A 22150-nucleotide genomic window follows, 5' to 3' on the forward strand; every position below is an offset into this window, starting at 1 on the left:
AGGGTTGAGGACATTTAAAATGTATCAGAATAGGATTCACCCGAAGTTGTATGTTCTTTTTTCCTAAGGACTCTGATTTTCACAGGCCATGGAGTTGTAATACTTGAACTGCTTTGATTTCTAAGCTACATATGCCTTTGTATGTCTCCCTTGTAAAGGGATTGATAATATTTTCCAGTATTCCAACAGTTTTCCTTTCACTTTCTTCACGTGAAATACCTTGCTTGAAGAAGAACATTGAAAGTCAGTAGCACAAAAATGGGCTGAGTAAATTAAATGCATTTCTTACTAACCCCAGTAATAACATTTAGGTGGAAAACTCTACTATAAATGCATTTGCTTTTAACTTTTCCATGTCATTCTCATCACATTCCTGTTGCATTCATCGATAAAATCAAACCTCTGTACATTTACATTATTGCTAACTTAAAACTCTATCCTAATACCTCAGCTGTCATTTCCTTTGCTCATTGAAAATGACAGATTTTCTTTTTATCCATTTCCCAGAGCAGAATGTCAAGGCCTTTTCCAAAAACCTGGGCTGATGCCTAGAGTAAGGAGGGCTTCCGTAAGAGCATTTTGCCACTAAGCTGGTGCTCATGAACTGAAGTTCCCATTGATTTACCTTCCCATGTTTGTATTTTGCTTAAGCATTTTCCCCCTTTGCACACACATTATTAATGTATTAAGAGCCTATCTATGCAATTCTGTTGAGTAGATTTGGATTTAATAAGTATCACTGAAAGCTATTTCCCACACTGTATAAAGTAATGCGAGGTTTTAAGCAACATACTGCTCTTATGGCATAAGTAATAATTCTTTATAATTAAGATTTCTTACAAAGATACAGCAATTTTAACTTAGCTCTTTTTTATTGTTGTTGTTATTTCTGTTTAATACTACATTTGTGCTGGTACTGATGAAATTGTTAAACAAAGAACAGAGCTAGTTTATCTCCTTTTACTTTTTTCTTCCTTTTTTAAATCAGAAAGATAGAGCTTTCTAGCTATGTAGCTGAAGTGAGTCAAGGAGTATTCAATATGGAAGTTCCACAGAAAATGTAATTCATTTTTAGGGACAAATTTTGCATTTTTGGACAGAAAGCTAATTATGGGTGTTCAATGATTTTTTTTTAACCTTTATGTAGGGCATTTACGGTTAGAGCCGACCACCTGGAAGCAGACACCTTTGAATGGAAAACTTCTCAGCTATGTGAGAGGGTCATAGTTGCGCTCTTTCAAAGCAAGGAAGCCTTTGCCTCAAAATTATAGTTAATTTGAAAATTCAACCTTCCATTGAGTTAAACTGGTGTCAACGGTGCATTTTCCATGAACTGCTTTCACAGGATACCTGACTTGAATATTCTATTAAATACAAAAACCTTTGTTTCACCACTTCATTATTCCATTTTTATACCAGTGCTAACTCCACAGGGCATGTAACTTCATGAAGTTACAAACAGGATGTAAATAGAGTAATGAAAATGGGTAAATTAGGTTTTTAATCTTCACATTGTGAACACCTACCTTTTTTTTTTCTTTTTAAAGACAGGAGAATTACAATGAAACCATTGTCTCGCCTTAAGAAGTTATTACGGAGTTCAATTCTACTCCACTTTTATTAGAAGACCCTTAGGGTATTAAGTATACTTTCCAAGGCATCACTTAAAACTTATTAATTGCATGTCATATTTGTATTAAAAAACGTCAAAACTTCTTTTAGTTATGTTTCATATTGTCTGTAGGAATGCTTTGCTTTCTTACTCTCCATTTTGCCTACCTGGAAAAGATTCAAGATGTACATGATTATTTGCTTGAGGGTAAAACAATAATTTTTCATGACTTAAATTAGAGTGATGTATTGCAACTCGCTCATTTAAATAACAGAGATGTCTTAAATCATGGTACATGTGAGGTCAGAATAGACCTGGGTGTGTTCACCACTGCAACTCATAAAACCTATGTTTATAATTCAAAATGATTAAAAATACATGCCTTATGGGTCATTCACATGAAGAACTTTCTTTAGTGAAAAAAAGCTTTAGTTAAGTAAAATCTTACAGCAGATATATTTTAATTATAACTCACTGAATATTTCTATTACAACTGAAAAAGTAGACCTGTGGAACAAGATTTACCTTGAGCGAACAGTGTTTGCATCTTTTGTTACAGAAACAGAACACACACTTTGATTTCCATAGGATGTCTCCAGCATCAAGATAAAATTAATCATAGTAAGCATCTGTATGAAAGCAGAAGTAAAGCTGATGAATCGATACACGTTGTACTGATTCTCAGTATACCTTTAGGCCCCTCATAAATCTGATAGATCGTTAGGGTTTTTTTTTCTCTTGGTACCTTGATCGATAGCCAAGGTATAGAAAGAATCTTGCACTTCAGGTTCACTTCGCCATGCTCAGTGCTGGCTCTGTTCCAGTGGAACAAAACAAATGCGATGAGGGAAAAAAACAGAACACATCTGAGAATGCAAAAGAGTATATCAGGACTGACAGAGAAGAGAAAAATGCTTTTAAGAAGGTTTTCACAAAATCCTTAGTACTGAAGGAAACAACCTTCCCCCATGCACACACTCTTTGAAGCACCAAATCAAATTAAACAGCAACTCAAAATAAAGAGAACTGTTTGAAAAAGAACAGACAAATGTATGGATAATTATTTGGAGGCTGATATATAGATTTTATAACAGAGCATTCAGTTCTGGGCAACATCTCTCTCAAATGAACATGAGCCACAGCCAAAATTAATCAATAGTAATTCAAAGAAAATGTGCAAGGTCCAAAAGAAAGGAAGCCAAAAACTCAGTCAGAGGAAAAGAAAAAAAAAATAAAGGTTCTTTTTCAGCAGGGAAGGAAGAAAGAATCAGGACAGCAGAGGCAACAGGAGGTGCAGAGGTATGAAGGTCATAGGAAGAGGCAAGGTCTGTCAGACGCGCTTGGTGTATGTAGGGAATGATGCACAACAATAAACTGTGGGGGGAAAAAAAAGAAGAGTGAAATGATAGAATTATAAATACCGTGTAGATAAAATAGCAGAATGGCTAACATGCTCAGTAGCCTTAAAGAATGTGATTCCCAAAAGGAGGTGCATTCACATGCTCTGAAAATTGGAGGCATTGTGCAATCCCATAGCTCCCCCTCTCACTATGAGACTGACCTGATATTCAATATGTCTATGAATTTGGCTCTACTTGCACCAAATATCAGTACTCTATGAGGTAACGTGTCAGATGATGTTGGAGGTTGAACTTTACCTTCTGGCTTCAGGAAGAAGGGATATGGTGGTGGCGTGAGCCTGCACAGCCCCACCTGGCAAGTTTTCACACTCTGAAGTCCATAGCTAAGAAAGAAAAGGCTGTGTTGCTGACAGCTGCCTTCTGCAGCACTGCCTGATGATAGGTGGGCAAAATGCTCCACTCAGCAGCATGAAGTCCTCAATTAATTTGAAACCACATCTAAGAACATGTGGTTTCCTCTCTGAGTTTCTCTACCTGTTTTTGTTTCAAGTTAGACTGTTCGTAACAAATGTGCAAAACTAGGTACATGGACAGAGTCTGAAGAAACATTAGCAAGTTGTCTGTGAAACTGTCAAGTCTTTTGTAACATGGGCTGTACTACCCATTATTATCAATGGTATCATGTAAAATATTAAAAATTGGATATGGGCACAAGGCTCCTTTCTATTCTTCCTGTGCCTTAAAATGAACCTTGCATTCCCCATCAGATAGAAGTACAAATGTCATCTGTGCAAAGTAAATTGGAAAATGCTTACACACACTCCTTCTCAAATTTTCCTTCAAATTTTCTAGCTAAGTGATGTTTGTTTTGATTTACAATTGAAACAAGGATAGATTGAAATCATGATTTCATTTTTTTCCTTAATATCAGAACACTTTCAGAAATTTAAAAATCAATTCATCATCTAACCTTTACACAATGCCAACTGACTTCACTAGTACTTTATCCAGGCTAAGAAGGAGTGGATTTAGAGGGTTTAACCTCAGAATCTCACTCTATAAGAAGGTGAATTACTCTTTTTCAAACAGCTTTTAAATTTCATACAGCTCATAGGAGGAATAGATCTGTTCTACTGATGCACTTGCAAACATTTCAAGACAGAACATTTAGTCGCTCTGCTAGGTAATACAAACCTTCAACACGTGTGTTCCTTTCCTACTGTTAGCAGAGAGTTAACTGACCACTCATTTATTGACATCTTTACCATGTATGTGATATAAGTAAACTCCATGCAACAGAGGTCATATTTCTGTACCACAAGGTGCAATTTATCTTTAAAAATCACAGGCCCTGAACAATCTAATTAGTAAGATGAGAAAGGATCCCATAAATCCCATGCACACACCATGCAGCTAGAAGTCTATCAGATGAAAAATTAACAGGAAAACTCAATGAGAATAAAAAGATTAAAGAGAGAAAAAAAAAAANAAAAAAAAAAAAAAAAAGACAACAACTGCACTCTTCTTTGGGAGAACAACTCCTACCATTGCATCCATGAAAGCTCACATATTCAAGTAAGTGACCTATTCACGAATGACTCGGGTTCTACATATATGTTAGGAAAACTCCATGAAGAGCAATTACCACATGGTCTATGAAATGGGGATTCCTCAACAGGAATGTCTCAGACCACAATGGGACAACTGTGTCCTCACTGGGAAGGGGTGAGAGGTGGCGCATGGAGCCTCACCAAGAACAGCAGATCACACAGGCCAGGAATTCAAACCCCACACCATCATAGAAATTATGAAGTTATGATCACAGAAGCTTAACTTCTGAATGGGAATGGCAATCTTGGGAAAGCCAAAACTGGTGCTGACCTTCACCCTCTCAGCAAAAGGCAACCACAATCCTCAGCAGGGAAAGCGTTTTTTAGAGTGATTTCAGGGCAAATATGCCTTTCATCAATATCTGGCATCAGCAACTTATTCTTGTTCCCACCTTGTTCTATGAGAAAACAGTTACTGTGGTTAGAATTAGAAGGTCTGGAAACTCTATTGCTCTTTGAATCTACCCCCAAGTCCTGTTTGCAGTGCTAGGGGCATTCTCAGGCAATAAAACACCTCATTGCAGAACTCTGTTCTTATACCAGTCAATCGCGACGGTATCTAAGCACCTTTCAGAATGGCATTAGGCAATATAATTAGCATGTCACATGTGCTGCTTTCGCTCATGGGTAAATCTATACACACATACACCAAACATCATATAACTTGGTAAGGCAGCAGGTAGTTCAGAAAGTTTTTGTGTCGTTTTTTCAACACTAAGTCTCTAAAACGCTCTCCATGCTTTACGTCTCTAAAATATCCACTATGCATTATCCCTTAGTTCTCAGTAAGCTGAGGATAATAAAAGCTCATGTAATGTTGCCATGTACAAGCTTAATCAAATCATTTTGGCTAGGATATTGTGTTTGTTTAAGAGTAAATGATCTGGCTGATAAAATCAGAGCTGCACTGGCTGAAGTGTATTTGATCACCACGGTAAATCAGGAAAGCATCTCTAAACACTGCAATGGTAGATATTCAGATGAAAACGAAATGGAAACGCAAAGAAGGCCACAACAGATGTTTAATAAAGAAAATAGTGTAGGCAAGCTGATGGTAAAAGGAAAACAAAAAAGAAAATATTTCAACCATGATGTTTTCTGTGCATTGGCTGGTAAGAATGAGCTAGTTAATCCTCAATAAGACTTAGGTTTTCTGCTAGCATCCATCTCAATTTCCTTCTCTCTTCAGCACGAAACTTGTCAGCCTGCATTTGCTTTGGATTTAGCTGATATTCAAACGCACTAACATCATTTTATGAGAGACCAAGAGGTACCTGCAGAATAATCTTTGTAAAGAAAGCAGCCTGGAAAAGACCTTTGCCAAATGAGGAAACGTTTGTGGTGATGCTTCACTCTCCTATGGCCAGGAAAAATCCCTCTAGGATTTTTTCTAGGACAAAACCTTCTCTTCTACCTTCAGAGCAGTGTGCCCACTGGATGCGGTGCTGCGCAGAGCTTCCCTGCCTCACAAGAGCTGCCTGTGTGTGCAGGGCAAGCCCACAAGGAGCATCTGACAGGGTCAAAGGCCTGGAGATTTAAAGGCAGTCAATGGATACGCAGTATGGAAATATGTTTTTTGCAAATACCCAGGTTTTGGGGTTTTTTTTTTGTCTCATAACAGTTGCATCCCAAGGGGGAGAGCACACAAAGGACTATTCAGTGATGACATGGAAGATGTACCCATTAAGACAGGAAAACCTGTAGCAATATGCAGCTGGTGGCATTTTCCTGCCACCATAAAATGGTGGCATTTTCCTCAAGGGAGGCACCTAGCAACTTCCAACCTAGACCCATAGATCTATTGGCTCTCATAAGAATTTCTCAGGAGAGAAAGAAGAATCAATACGTGACAACCAAGCCTTGCTTCCAACTGCACAAAGTCACATGGTTTAATGGTGGTTTTTAAATGTTTCTACAGAATGGCCAGGCATCATCAAAAAAAAAAAAGAAAAAAAAGAAAATCTCCAAACACGTGCTTCATTTATGTTACAGTAATTAGTTACACTGCATTGGGCATTTCAAAAGAGGACAGTCTGGAAAAGGGGGGAAGACAGGAATGCCTAAAGAGCAGAGAGGAAAGTCTGGAAAAATGACGCCCGAGAGCGCCAGTCAAGCGAGAGGAGAGGCAGACAGATGTATTCCGCAACGTACGTTCGGGTCCCAGCTCTGTGGGTGCTGCAACCTCTGCTCCTCTGCCAGGGGCTGCTGGATCCGTCCCGGCTGTGGCGGGCGGAGGGCAGGGCGGGGGCGGGGGGGTCGCTACGGGCGGCGGGCCCCGAGCGCCGCCTCTAGGGGGCTTGGCGGGCGCCCGCCGGCCTGCACCTACGGGGAGCAACGGACGCCGAGTTACGTCACCGCCGGGGTAACGGCTGCGCTGTGTGCCGTTACATCCCGCACGTACACGGACTGCTCCCTCTCCCGTGCCCCAAGCCCCTCCGGGACCAATCCTCCTCCTATTTACCACAATATAGACATCGGAAGAGAAACTAGATCCCTCGCAAGGTGGTGGCCATGGGTTCGGAATCGGGCCCAGCACATACATCAGAACAAACCTTCACCGGTCTCTTGGCAGATACAAGCAAGGAGGGGAAAAAAAAAAACGGGGAAAAAAGTGTGTGAGAAAAAAATAGGTAGAGCACATGAGAACATGTGAAAAAAAAGTGCTTTATTTTCATCTCCTCAAGTGGCAAACTGCCTCAATTTTTTGACCTCTAGAATCGCTATGTGACTACTTCCCTGGCTCCTTGAGAGAAAAATAAAATGTGTCAGATTAGTACCTTTAGAAAGGCATCTTGATTTTTTTTTTTTCCTTTTTCTGAGAAGTTGTTTTATTATTTTGACATTGTGAAGAAACATCTGATTAATCTGCTCTTTGCCACACAGTGTTTTAAGCTACCTATGGAAATGCTTAGAACTTTAGCTGGGGATTTATTTCAGCACTGTGCAAAATAAGCTAAAAAAAATCACGCACCTTTGCACTCACTATATTGCATTAACCATCTGCAATGTCAAAAACGGCTGCCAGTTTGTCACACATGAAGCTAGAGCTAGCTGACGCGAGCTGAAGCTGAAGCTGCATCTCCTCCCTTTTTAGCTTTGAGCAAAGACACATGCAATGACTCACAGATCTAAATCTGAAAACACATTCGCTATTGTCATACTTGGCTATTTGTGGCATTCCCTACAAATTCAGAGGACTCCTGTAGCTTCTCATTGTGTTTCCATCCTTCTTTTGGACTTATTTAAAGCTCCAGTTCTGACTTTCACATGCATACAAGTGAGCATTTGCATCAACCAGTGTTCCAGACTTGACTTGGGCATTTTGAGATGGATTGATCCTTAGATTATTATCTCCATAAATGCTGATCCTGCATTTCAGAAAGTCCTCAGAAGCTGGGCAGAGCCTGCTGAGGAAACATGACTGCCTGCTCATTCTGTTCTTACAGCTTTCCTTAGGCATCTTCTCGCAGTCGTTGCTGAGGGGAGATGCTGGTCTGAGCTATTATGACCATTCCTATGCTCTTAGGCACCGGTGCGGCCAAAAAAAGATAAAGCAGCAAGGAGAGAATTGATTAAACTCACTGAGATGTTCTTAAGAATCACTAGCTTCTAGAGATTCAAGATACAATTTAAAGGATCTATCCGTTTGCAGGCAATCTGATTGCTTTGAGAAAACTGGGCACAGTCCTTCAGAGTCACAATAGGCAATTCAGTGTTGAATACTGCAAGACCTCTGTCTGCCCAATTGAGAATGTTTTCGTTAGGCTCCTCTGCCTTGATTCACCTGGCTAGGCTGGGAGATATGCAGGTATCTTTAATCCTTTCTCCATCACATTGTTATTTCCTGCAGCACTTTCTCTCCCCTTCACTACTGTCTTGCTTTGTTCACAGCTTTTCCCTCTTGTGTTCTGAGCCATCTGTGCTTTCTCATCGCTTTCTTGCGAAGGCCCCAAAGAGAGGCTGTTTCACCAACCTTCCCTTGCTGTAATTTTCTCTTGTTAATGAAGGCATTCATTCAAGAAAGCAGGAGAAAATGAAAAGCACTGAGGCCGGGGCTACTGTGGGACAAGTTCTTTGTCGGTGTAAACCAGCAAAGCTCCATTAAAGTAAATGATACTAGGACACCTTACATCAACAGAGGCTGGCCAAGAAGCCCTTATGTATACAGCACTCAGCCGATAGAAGTGGTCTGTTCTGTTTCATCCGTGCCATTCCTAGCACTGTCATGAAATAAAATTAACACTTACAGAAAGTTAAAGAACCAAATGCCGTGACCAAGTGACTTGCTGTAATAGGGGAAGGCATCTGGGATGACAGGCTGTGACATCAGCAATGGTTAACAGAAAGCCAATTTTCCAAAAACTCTGGTGTTATATGGCACGGTGATAACATTCTCCTTAGAGGGCTTATTTAAGAGATGTCAATGGAGTCGAACATGTCACAAGATAATGGACTCCTGCTGCTACATAAATGCTGAGGCATTAAATGTGAAGCATTTACTGAAAATAAATGTTGGAACAAAGCCAAGAGGTTTCTTTCTAAACTGTGAGGCACTCATAATGTAAGCAATTATGTACGACAGGATGTCATATCTGTATGTCTTAGGCACTTTATGAAACATGAGGTCAAAGGCATGAACTGGAGTGCACTGAGTGCGTAATGGCACTTGAAGAATGATTCCCTTAATGTACTGAAAAACAAGTTCCAATATGTGGGGTTATCATCTCATAGCTCTACTTGTGGAAAAATCACTTTGCTTGCTAAAAGCCTAATCTTGGTGTCCTCTCCCAGGCAACGCTCCCATTGATGTGAATAAGCTAGCGTTCCGATAACGACAGAAATCTGGGAGAACATTTGTCAGTCCTCCTGTATCAAAGTAAATGTGGTGTCATGTACAGCTGATGACTACAGTTTCTTTATTGTCTCCAACTATGTGTGGAATTTCTTCCAGAGCAACACCAATTCTTTTCTTCAACTGATTAACTAAAGACTCACGGGATATTAATTTGAAACAGGACTAAACACTAAATTAAAAAGATAAACTTCATTAAATACAATCAGTCGATAAACAAAAATCTTCAGATTATAAAATAAAATATATTCAGAAACATGAGGTGAGCCTGAGCTAGCTCTGGCTCAATTCAGTTTGTTTCAGGGAAACCCCATGGCTTCGTAAACATTCACTTTCCATTTACTGATCAAACTAGCGTGACTTTGAAGTCACAGATCAGGGCAGACACCTGTGCTTTTGAATACCCAAGGCATACAGAACATTCATCTACCTTTTACTACCCTGTGGTAGCCAGAAAGTGCTGGCAAGGTAACATGGGCACAGATTTCCAGACTTTCATTCTGCAGAATATAGGGGATTTTTTTTCCCCCCAAGTTACAAAGGCCCCAACTCACAGCATAACCGAGTTAAGGAACTGCTGAACAACAAGTGTCCAAAGCACATGCAGGAGAAGACGTGGAGACAAGAGCCTCACTCACCCATTGTGCTCTTCCGCTTGTCCTCCCTTCCTTCCGTCCTGTTTGGCATGGCAGGAGTGGGGGGAGCAGACGGGCTTGGCGGAAGAGGGGCACGTCTCTTCTTTTTCTGTAGATCGTTCAGGGATGCTCCATGGGAAATCTAGGAAATTAGAAAAAATGCCAGCAGTAAGGGAGGAGTTCTTTAGATTTTCTAAGTTATCAGCAGTGAAAAAACCCATCTAGTTATCACATGTCCTACTTTCTTCAGCACACAGCATCACCAAAATGTCTGAGTACTTATAGTGACAACAGGAGATTAAAAAGAGTAATCAGAAGAGGTGTAGCAATGTTGTGCTCAGAGAAGGAAAGGGGAAGAATCTGCATGTTGATGTTACAGCAAAACTGTCAGTCTACTATACATTTGATGCTTTTGTTATCTAGTAATTACAGAGGCCAGGACTAGACTATGGACTGTAGGACACACCATTTGAGGTACGGCCTGAAAACACGTTCTGTTTTTCCACTGCTTTCCTCAGAACTTAAAATATGGCTAGATTCTCCAATCTGCATGTTTAAGGACTAAGGAGTTGCAAGAGGAAAAAAGCGCATTAAACGCCTTACTGCCTGACACCAAAAGACCATACGGTACTTTATTTATGACTGCTGGACATTCTAGACAAATTTTGAAACTCTGGCTATGTAATAGCATCACTTCCAGTAATTGCAACACGTTAGATGGCCAGCCAAAACTTCATTCCTGTTTAGACTCCTTCTTAAAATAGGAATAACTTTAGTTTGAAGTGCGTCTGGTATCACTGGGTTGTACTGTATTTCCTGTAGATTGCTAGAATTTAGCTCAATTTCCCTTTATAGGGGAAAAAAAAACAAGAAAAAAAAAGACCAAAAACCAAAAAACACACACATAGGAAAATTACTTGAGTTTCTATGCCCAAAAGGTAGTGACAACACCAGAAAGAACTAGGTTTAAGGCCGAGGGCAATGCAACCTGTCCACATGCAATGCTTGGGTTGGCACTCCTCAGGCTTCACTTGCATCCCTTCCCTGCTCTGTCCTTCAAAGCTGAAGATAACTAATATACAGAATTGCCTGGTGGTTTCCTAATATTGCATAGGCCTTGGCAATAATAATAAACTCTCCTTTAATCTAGAGGATTAATGAACACTTAAAACCTATTTTCTGGGGAAAATTTCATTAAAAAATAGTAGCTTCACACTGTTCAAAGCTATTTCTGGAGTTCAGAGGTGCTCATTTACATAGGACAGTATCTTTTCTTAGGTTCAGCAAAAATTCCAAGGATAAGTTAATTTTATCAGCCTACATTTTTAATAGCATTCAAAAGGGCTTGGTTTATAAAGGCAGACAGTGGTCAGGGCACTCATTCAGGAACCAAGATGCCAAAATTTAGTTCTCATCCTCTGGGAGAATGTTCCAACCATGACACTATGCAGCTTTTTCCTGGGAAAAGCAATGCCCCTCTGCTTGCCGCCCTGGAATGGAGCATGTTAGTCAGACTGAGATGCAGCTTTCTGGCAAACTGATTCTGCAAGGCAAGGGCAGGAAGGCGCCCTGCATTTGGTACTGCGCTTGTTTCTGTATGTTACATTAAATATATATTGGATATGACATACTACTAAAGCCAGTGAGACCAATCTAGGTAAAGTTAGGTATAATAGTCACATTCAAGAATACTAATTGCAACTAGCGATTTTGCAAACTTTAATACTGGGCACCCAACTGCAAGGAAGAGCATAAAACCAAACACTCAGGAATGAGTACAGTAAAATTTTAGAGCTACTTCGGCCCAAACAAGGAAGTTAGGCCATGGTAACCTGGGGCAGGTAGGAAAATACTGTGATTGACTGAGATCCCTGCCCTAGATCCATAAAGTCCATGGGAAACACTTCTCAATGACTCATCAAGCTTTGGTTTTGCAAAGGAGCAATTACGTGGAAGTCAACTGGCTCATGCAGCATTCTTCTCCATGCCTATTTGGAGTCATTTGAAAATAGGCACTTGTTTAAATAGAAAAACAATCACATTCTGCACTGTATTTTCAGTGGCTAAAGATACAGCAGAAAGTAATACTGTATCTTGAGTGTTCAGGACAGTAACTTACAAAATAATAATAAAAAAGCATCAGTTGACATGGGGATGAGACTAAATATTTAAATTTGAGTACAGAGTATCTAAAATTGAGTAGCTGCAGAGAACTTGAACCATTGGGGAGACAGGCAGCACCCAAACTTTCTCAGCATTTGGTAAGGATAAATCATGACTTCTGTGGTTGTTTAATGGCATTTTGTAGCTCTCACATTCACTCCTGTCTCTCCAGGCAGAAAGGCCATTGCTCTCAAGAAGGACAAAGACTAGTGATTTAAATGACAAGCCTAGAAAGTCTGGGGAATGAAGCAAGGAAGTAAGAAAATGCATTTTTTCCACTTGGAATGATAACGATCAGTAGTCACTCTTCGCCAAGTACCAGATGAGAGAAGCATATTAGTTTGGTATAGTCAAATTCCTCAAAGATACATCATTGTTTTACTAAGAAGAAAGAATTCCTGACAGAAGCCTTCTGAGGAAGATTAGATACATGGATGAACAGACTGCTACTCCTAAAAAAAAAAAGAAAAAAAAATCCTAGAAAACAGCTGTGTACTTTGTGGCCAAATACAAAAAAAAATGTTTTCACTATACTGTCAGCTAAGCATACTAACTTACAAACACCATAAAAAAGATGAAAAGCTTGTTTAAAGCTAGCCACACTACAATGTATATAAGAAGCGTCTAGTTCAAGAATAGGTCATAAAATTTGTTAAAAGTACTTCTTGAACGTCAACCTTAGTAAACGTGTGAGGCTAAACATAAATGGCAAAATACACAAAGAACATTCTATTTCTTTCTTGCAGTTGTATATACCAAAACAATACCACTTGACAATAATTTGTTATGGCTGGCTGCTTCTTTTATAAAGAAATTAAGCCTTAACAATATTATCTGAAGTAATTTCCCGTCCAAACTTTGTTATAGTAGCCCCTCACTGAGCGTGACAGAATATCTGCTGTTCTTAGCACTTCTGCTTCACCTATGTAGCACTTCTGAGAAAGTGCTCATTTAGACACCACGAGGTAAGCTTCTGGCTGTGCAAAAAATAAAGAACTTTCAAAGATGTAAGCATTTTGTGACTATAATTAATGACATCAACTGAACTTCAAATGAATGAAGTTGGCCACAGTGACCTAAATCTGACAGTGACATTTCTGTTCTCATATTGATGAGGCCACGTATGATGCAAAAAGGCAATTTTCTATAGATCCGTGTCATGGCCAATATGCTGCCTGGAAAATATTTCCAGTATTGCAAACTGAGTATTTTAAGAGCGTGGTGAATATGTTTTACTTCAGCGAAAGCTCAAAATCTTAACATTTCTGGGCTTCAGATAAGATTTTAGATCTTCACATCTTCTTATCTTCAATATTTTAAGAATTGTGCAGAAAGGAATCCTACAGGATTATGTTTGAAAGTTCCAATTGCTAGCATTTCAGTCATCCTGCTTGCAGAGGCACTGCAGATACTGCACCAGGGAATATTTAACTTAAACTTGAATAATTTCATGGGCAAAAGTCCAGTATTTATTTTGGGTCTAGCTCCAAAGTATATGTAATTGTGAAAAATATTAACAGAGGTTCAAGGAAACAAAAGCCACCATCACCAAAAAAGCATCAAGCATTCAAACATTAGAAGATTCTCAAACTTCTAGCATAAGCTCTCCCCACTCCTTTTCCTATCCTCTACTTAGAGGGTCAGGCAACATTTTTCCATTTATCAACTCTTCACTATTAATTTCTCTAATGGGTATGTTCATCTGCGTAAGTACTTGTACTCTTCTTTCATTCACACACCAAATTGGTCCTTACTTCACCCCAGGTCTAACATTTCCAAAACCAAGTTCCCTTCTGCAAGCCAGGAGCTGTATCAACCCTTTGTGCTTTGCTGTCCCCTCCTGCATCAACCACCTTTGCAATCCACTCTGTTAATGAAATAACCCTTTTTTTCTTTTAATTGCTATGGGGACCATGAAGGAAATTGTGCTGCACTATTTTTATCTCCAAAGACAGATGAAAGACTCAGTAATAGCTTGGGCTCGGACAGTCACCCATCTCCACATCTACTGCATTACGAATAGTCCATACACTCTTGCACTAGATGGTATAGAGTAAGTAACCAGACTTAATGCAACCTTGAAAAGGCACCTAGTGCATCCTTATTCAGTAACAGAAGACAGCCACGTTGTATGTATGTATGTATGCATGCATGTGGTTGCTAACAAGGTGTTTTAAAATGATGAAACAATTAGCCCAGCTGCCTATTTTGGATTTGAAGGGAGACATCAGGAAGCTTTCAGACTGCACGTAGATGACCGCTTTGGAGGTTTCTCAGAACTGCTTATTGCCTTTCTTCAAATCTTTTCTCCAATTATTGAATACATAAGGGAGATTTGGTAATGCTCAAGAATCAGTATGTGGAGACATAGAGATCAGGAGAATAAGTTCATTTTCTTTTCTTCCCTTCTCACAAGATTGATTTTCGGGGGAAAAAAAAAGACATGGGAAGAAAGAAAAATATATCAGAAGGAAGAAAAATACCAAAATACTTTCTGGAGGACTAAGAATAAACTTGGGAAAAAAGCTGAATAACCTCATCTCAGAAACAACTAATCACATAAGCAGGGTAGACCAACTTAAAAATTGTCACTCTTTGGAAACACTCTTTGGACTTGTGGATTACAATGAAGTAACCCATTATCTTCCTGAGCTACATGGAATAGGTTGTTTTCTGAGTATCTATAGGTGTTTGTGTGGCAGTGTCCAGAGCTCCTGGAGGACTCTACTCCACAACTACTGATAGATGGACATAACCAAGTGTAACTGTGCCTAACAGAAAACACCTCAGGGGACCTTGACAAAAAGTAAATATGTAAAAATGTCCTTCAGAAACTGAACTACTCTTGAATATTTTCATAAACACAAAAAGAAATTTATCTTATAGCAATAGATTTTTCTTTTTACTCTCACTTTTCTCATTTTGCCATACAAAACAATGGAAACTAGAGAACCTAACAATCTTTCACTTTTGTAAATCAAAATTATCCTTAATACAAATTTACTTCTGCTGAAACATCAAAGCTGCAGGTGAAAGACATATTCTTTCAGCAATGGGATCATGTCTGAATTAAATATTGCTTTTAAGGGAAATCCCATGTTGGTTATGGATCAAAAACTGTATTAGGGAAGCTCATAAGTTCTCCTACTGCTTTCTTCTTTTTACTTAACACTACATATGAGGTTCTTTCATTGTTTTATACAATGCTTGTATTGTTGTGTGTACAGTTTGGTGGAATTGGTATATAGAATGCATTTGTATTCTACATACAAATATTTGTATATGGAATGCCTTGTGAGAGGAAACACAGAGTGGTTATTTATAGAAATTATTTTTACAAGCAAATAAAAAGATGTTGAAAAAAGATTATACATGGATTGAAAACTGTTTTCTGTCAACCAGCACAGAGAAGACGTGCACTCCGATCGAAGGAAACCAGATTTCGATACACCTGCTGCTGGTGACACTGGATGGCGTCAGCATGATTATCAAATTACTGCAGAGTTTATAAACAACCCCCCAGAAATTTTCAGGGTTAAGTTATAACTGAACTACTGCACAAACCAAAATTATGAGCAAGACCAGCCCTTTTTCCTCTCACAAGCAAATTTAAGAAATCTCAAAATAAGTAGAAGCAATTTTACAAGAAGCACTAATGGAAAACGCCTCTTTTAACTAAAGAGTTTTCAACTGCTGCACTGATGATTCTGCAGCAGTGTATGAAAGACAAGTGGCAGTGGCTGGCATGGAGGAAGATATATGGCTTAAGAGTTTAAAAAATATTTTTGCTATGATTTTGTAGATAATTTAAAGCAGTTGCGAAGAAAATATTTTGATCTAAGAGGAACTGTTCAAGGAAATCGGAGAGATAAATCATTTAAGCTGCAGAAAGGAGACATAAATCTGTTCACTAAACTTGATGATATAAAAGCTACTCCAATCCAGCTGATTCTGCACTTTCACAGGACACCACAGGCTTCGCCATGCCTAGCACTAGAAACCACAAAAACTTCCAATTGAACATTAATGCATCTTAAACAACATTCACTCATGTCTAATATTGCCTGGACAGGTCATATATTTTTATGCTTTTCACTGGCATATTCTGACAAAGAAAAATTCAGGGAGCTCTCACAGAAACAGAGCTTATGAGCAATTCATGAAACTGATAATTTTCAGTTACATTGCATTATAGTATCTGTTTCAGCACTGAAATTCCCTATCTTGTTTCCTTGTTGGGTAGTGCTCCATTTCAGATGATTAAATATTAAAATTTTAATCTGTGAGTGTATTAGAAATGGGATTCCAAGTCAGCAGGCTGATATTTCCCAAAAGGAGGTCTTTATGCTGCAGAACACATTTCAGTGATATTTTAAATGATGCCATACTACAATGCCATGCAATATGACAACATATTGCAACAACATATATAGAGATTTTTAAAAATGTGGCACGTGGAAGCAATTTTAAAGATATGCTTTGAAGAAGCTATTTTGGTAAGTTGTTTAGAAATAACTACACTTTAGAAACTGGTGAGTTGTTTCTCTGCAGCAATCTTTTGAGTTCTGCACATCTTAATTTTTCAGTGCTGGATCACACAACCACATCAGTGAAATTAATATTAATAGGCTAAGAGGGAGATATGAGACTTACAAAGCTACGAAGCAACTGCCAAAATGAGTTAAAATCCACAGCTGTGCTCGGCTATCAAAAAGACAGTCAAGGCAAACTAAGACACATACACACATATACCCCTAAGCCATACTCACTGTCACTGCTGGTGAACACTGATTTTCTGCTAAGGTTCAGATGCTGTGTTAAATGGGAAGTCTGGTTGTGACAAGGGAGCAAACCATATGGATCTTCTGAAAAATCTCCTTCCCATTACTTCTGTTAGATGCCCCCAAACCTTGTAAATTTTGGCTACTTTTATGCTATTCAGTCTCAAATTAAATTTGGTTCACTATAAAATTCCAGTATCAAACAGGATTTTGTAATGAAATTTAATATTCTCTACTAAAAATAATGCTGTGACTATGAAAACATCTCAGCCTTAGTAACAGGTAAAAAGCTTTGTGTTACTTGAATTTTGCTGAAATGGCTATACTATTGTGCTGATTTATTCATAAAATGACTAAGACAAAAGCCAAGGGTGCCCTAGAATATTCATTTGATTGGTGACAGAAAATGAAATCCATTGTCATAAGAAAGCTGCTATAAGGTGAAGGGGCAAGCTCATTTTTCCATCTGTTTTTTTACTGAACACACCCTTTGCAAAATGTCATGGTCAAGGGCAGTTAAAAATTAATGTCATTCTAATCTTCTTTAAACACTTTTTCAGCTAAATGTGTCAGACAGGAAACGATCCATAAACAGGTTTGAGATGATAAATTACTAAGATAGCTGTGATTTCCTCCTTTGGCAAAATCTCATTCCTAGCTGCAATATTATTTCCACCCAAGGAAGTCACTCTACAACACCAAATATTTTCACATGCATTGAAACATGTAGACTACACAAGTCTGCGGATGTTTGTTTTGGCAGTCTTAAACTTCCTCTGTTTCTCTGAATACAATGTAATCCTCCTCATTTATGTCTTCATTTAGAAAAAAATAGCCACTCTCAGACACTTACAAATCACATCTTAAAACCACCACAAACTGATTTGCTTCTAAGATTTATTTCTCTCCTATAAATAGGCTGTGAAAGAAAGCAAACAAAATAAAGGGGGCTAAAAGCCCTTCAAGATTTCATCTTATATTTAGGATTATCTGTTTAGTTAGAAAAATGAATTTGAATAGAACAATACTGTATTACTAAGAGTTTACACATTGGGACTGCAGCTTGGTATTTCTCTTGACAACTCTCTGAAGAAGCTGGTGGGGATGAATGGCAGCTCATTAGGTCAGACCTTGCTTAGATCAGAGGTGCAGCACTATCAGACAGGTCTTGCACTCACCTTTTAGGAAAGGCACTGGAACAAGGACTATACGTCACTTCTTTTCTTCCCTCAGACTCTTCTTCACAACTACAGGCTTGTCAACTAGCTGGTCTGCTTGTCTGTCCTTAAAAATCTGGATACTGTTATGAGTCAAGTGCGGATCTATCTGCAAAGTTTATTTTGCATCTCTATCCAATATTCTATCAGAAGGAGGAATATAGGCTAAAATTTGTTAAGGATAAACACTGGGATATGATCATACAAACTTTTGACTAAAAATATAGAAAAACATGTTCTTCTGACTGCCACAACTCCCTAGAGCTTGGGTTTTCCTCTACACTTACAGTTTTCTTCTGTTAAAAAAAAAAAAAAAAAAAAAAAAAAAGTCAAGGTGGATTCTATTGCCTAGAAAAGAATGAAGCTCTAAGCAATCTCTTCAAAAGTCTTCTCGATTTAGGGGAAGGCACGCTTGCCTTTTTAGATTTCTGGTATTGGCTCCTCTTATATGGCCCTACTCAATCTGTAGATACATTAGAGCACCTGGGAAATGTGGCTTGTGCCAAGCTCAGTGACAGCTTCACACCATCCCCTTCTACTGCTCCCTACACATTTCCAGTCAGTCTAGCTCCTCTCAGGAGAAAGACAGGGCAGCCAGAAGCCCTTATTCATGTGATCTTCAGAAATCAAGAAAAAGTTGGAATAACAAAGTGATACTTTGTTATATAAAGTGATTTGCAGTGATACACTGCAAATATGTATATATAGACTATATATCACAGATAGATATCTAGATATACAGACTATATATCACAACATTGCCTTTAGGCTATAGCACAGTATGGGTCTACATTACCATTCTCACACAAATATAAGAATTTCACCACCCAAAATGACAAATGCATCTTGTCATGATATGGAAATCAATATAGTATTTGGCTTCCTATACATGTTTATAAAGCGACAGCAACATGCTCTTGTGCCGGACTCAGTGTTTCTCTGTTGACCTCTGATGTTCCCAATAAAATAAAACACCCTGTGAATAAAGACACTTATTTCTCCCTATGACCCACACCATCCACTCTCTAAACAGCAGGAAGACTGAAGTGGTATACAGTTAGAGAAATGGTGGTGAAGTGGTATACAGTTAGAGTGATCCAGGTTTCCTTCCCTCTGCTTATAGTGGATTTAAGTTATAACTCAATTACCTCAAGAAAAGTAAAATAAAAATAAATAAATAAATAAAGTCTTTAACCAGCGAAGAATATCTTTTAGTAGACTACACATATTGCTGATATTTTTGCTACTCTCTTTCTTATTTGGCTAATGATGGCCAAAATACAACACTGTTAAGCTATTAAATTAAATCTTGTTTACAGAGCCTGCATCTGCATCTACTTTTTTGGTATAGATATATGTTTTTTTTAAACTTAAGAGCTAAGAAGGGTGAAACTACAAGGGAAATCTGAAAAACGACACCAGCTTCTAAATTAAGCAAGGGACTATGGCCATTTTTCATTGCTTACTGAATGCCAGTTCTTCAGAAGCCTTGTTGTCTACTAACTTTCCCTAAATACCATGCCCAACAAAGCCTAATAATTACATGACACATCCTTTCTCTTTAATGAGATGACATCAGCCTGTCCTACTTGCCTGTGTGACTTGAGAGCCAGATGAAATCTACTTACTAAATGCTGCAACCCTGCCAAAACTCAGGGCTGCACAGAACAGTATGTTCGGGCCCTGATGTCTTGCCAGCTTTCAATGAAGTGCTTGACAGGGACCACATGTGGAGGTCAAGTGATAGTATCATGATCTCACCAGATGGTAAGTTGTGGTATTATTCCCAAGGCAGGTAGCATAGTCTGCTCAGAAACAGTTGGCAGGTGATCCACGAACTCACGGCCAGAAGCAACTGGATGATTGCAAAAAGATTAGGAATGTTATTGATGTCGGGGAAAAGACGTTTCCAAGAATTCCTCTTCTGCGTGGTTTGAATAGTGAACTCTCAAGCTGCATATTTTCTTCCACAGAAATAAAAGTGTCTATTTCAATAAATATTATTTTAAATCTTCCCATCAAACAAGTCTTGCAGTCTTACATTATTGTTACTTAATTTAATGTTAAATGGTAAAATAAAGATACTACAAATCCAGTTTGCTTGGATTCTGGTAAGATATTAATAATCATCAGGTCATTTTGATGTGAATTCAGAAACTCTATCAAGGAAGGTTGTACAGGACTTGTCTACTTCACAGAGAACAAAGACATATATTAATGGAACTTGAACTTCATCTGAGTAAGGAGAGATTATCAAGGAGTCAGTATAAGGGTAGCATTGCTTCCCCTTGCACTTCCGAAAGGCTGCACCTCCCGGCTAACATCAAAACCCGCACTGAAATTCTGCACTAACATCCTCGTTCACACTGTCCAAACTACAGAAAAGGAGAGGTAGAAAAAAACCAGTAAAAGTAAAAATCACTGGCCCTTAACTTCCTCAGTCACTAAGTGAATAAGATGCCTTTTAATTAATTCATCACACTGGGACATCTTGCTGTACTTAAAACTACAGCACAAGTAAAACTGAAAATAGCTATTTAATTACAAGCCATAAAAAAAAATCTGGGATACAAGAGTTACTGGGAAATAAGTTGCTTGTCTTAAAAAAATCTACAGTTATGAAACATTTTCTGCAATTCCGCTGTTAAAATAAGACATATTCTGCTCATTCGTTAATGTATAACAGAGTTGAGAACAGTAAGATGTCTAGAAATGATGGGTGGCAATTTGGACCGAAACTGCAATTTGCTTAGATGTACTGAGAAAACATTAAAATATAACATATCCTGAAATTACACTCTTTGAAGATATTGAGAAAATAGTCTCTAGCCTATTTTCAGCTACAGCTAAATCCTCTAGCTGTAACATTTGTTAATTATTTTAGAAGAACTGGATTTGTCTAAGTGTGCATATATGAAGGCACAAAATAGATTTGTTTAGAGATATTTTTTCACTTAGAGAGAGTTATAAATTACTCACTTTCGCTAGCAGCTTTTTGTGAGTCTTTGATATATTTCCTAAATTTGATCATGCACATGACAGCAAGATAAGCCTTGAGCCATCCCTGCATTTTTCTCTCTCTCACTTTAATTTGGGCCTTCATCATTAGCCAAACTAGAGTGTACTTGTCTGGCTAAATTACACCCCAAGCCTGCACTGCAAACCCTATCTGATGCACTAGCGGCTGCCATCACGCTTGCCATCTGAGCGCCGTTTTCGCAGACATGCAAAGCAAAACCTGGATCCTTCTTGCTCAGCTAACCGAAGGGCACGTTTAAAGCTCTTCAAGGAGAAAGGAACAAATCACTTTCAAATGAGAAGTTAATTATCCTGTGTTTTAGTTTCATAGTAATTTACTTCACTATAGGGCATTTTTAAGCATCCCAGACCTCTTTTCCTTCACCTTATTGTTTCTACTAAGTGGTTCAGGTAGATCTTGATCCTGGACTCTGTGATAGGATAGCAGCAGCTAGCTTCAAGCTCAGTAGAAACACAGTCTACATAACTGAATCCAGTGTCTTTTTGCTAATAAGAGTATCTCATGCCCTTAGTTAGGAAGGGTAACAGTTCATATTTAGCTATTTAGTTTTTTTTAATTATTATTATTATTTTTTAACACCAGGCAAATAAATGAAAACCCTTTTTAAAAACTCCATTCCTATATACCCTTCTTAAACCATTAAGTATTGCCCAATGTTCTGGGTAGAACTGGTTAAATCCAGGGAAGCAGAACACCATGAGGGGTCAGCCTGACTAAATAACTTCTGACATTCTGACTTCAGTAACCCCATCACTGCACAAGGCACAAGTGTCCCACCACATCACTCCTCAAGTGATTTGTCTTAAGTCAATGCAAATATTTGACACTGACCTAGACCCGATACGGACTTCTGCCTGGAACAGCCTTTCCTGCTGCTGC

General features: G+C 38.6%; 1 protein-coding gene across 1 annotated transcript in view; it reads right to left on the reverse strand.

Moving 5' to 3' along the window:
* The window catches only part of LOC112953303 (protein cordon-bleu-like), a 73520-nt gene that overhangs the window by 39452 nt on the left and 11918 nt on the right, over positions 1-22150 (reverse strand). Inside the window, exon 3 of the mRNA XM_026046330.1 lies at positions 10074-10212. Coding sequence (XP_025902115.1) covers positions 10074-10212 — 139 coding nt within the window. The remainder of the gene's footprint in view (positions 1-10073; positions 10213-22150) is intronic.

The sequence above is a fragment of the Nothoprocta perdicaria genome, unplaced genomic scaffold (assembly GCF_003342845.1).
Source record: "Nothoprocta perdicaria isolate Ctin4 unplaced genomic scaffold, notPer1 scaffold_433, whole genome shotgun sequence".
Taxonomy (NCBI): Eukaryota; Metazoa; Chordata; class Aves; order Tinamiformes; family Tinamidae; genus Nothoprocta; species Nothoprocta perdicaria.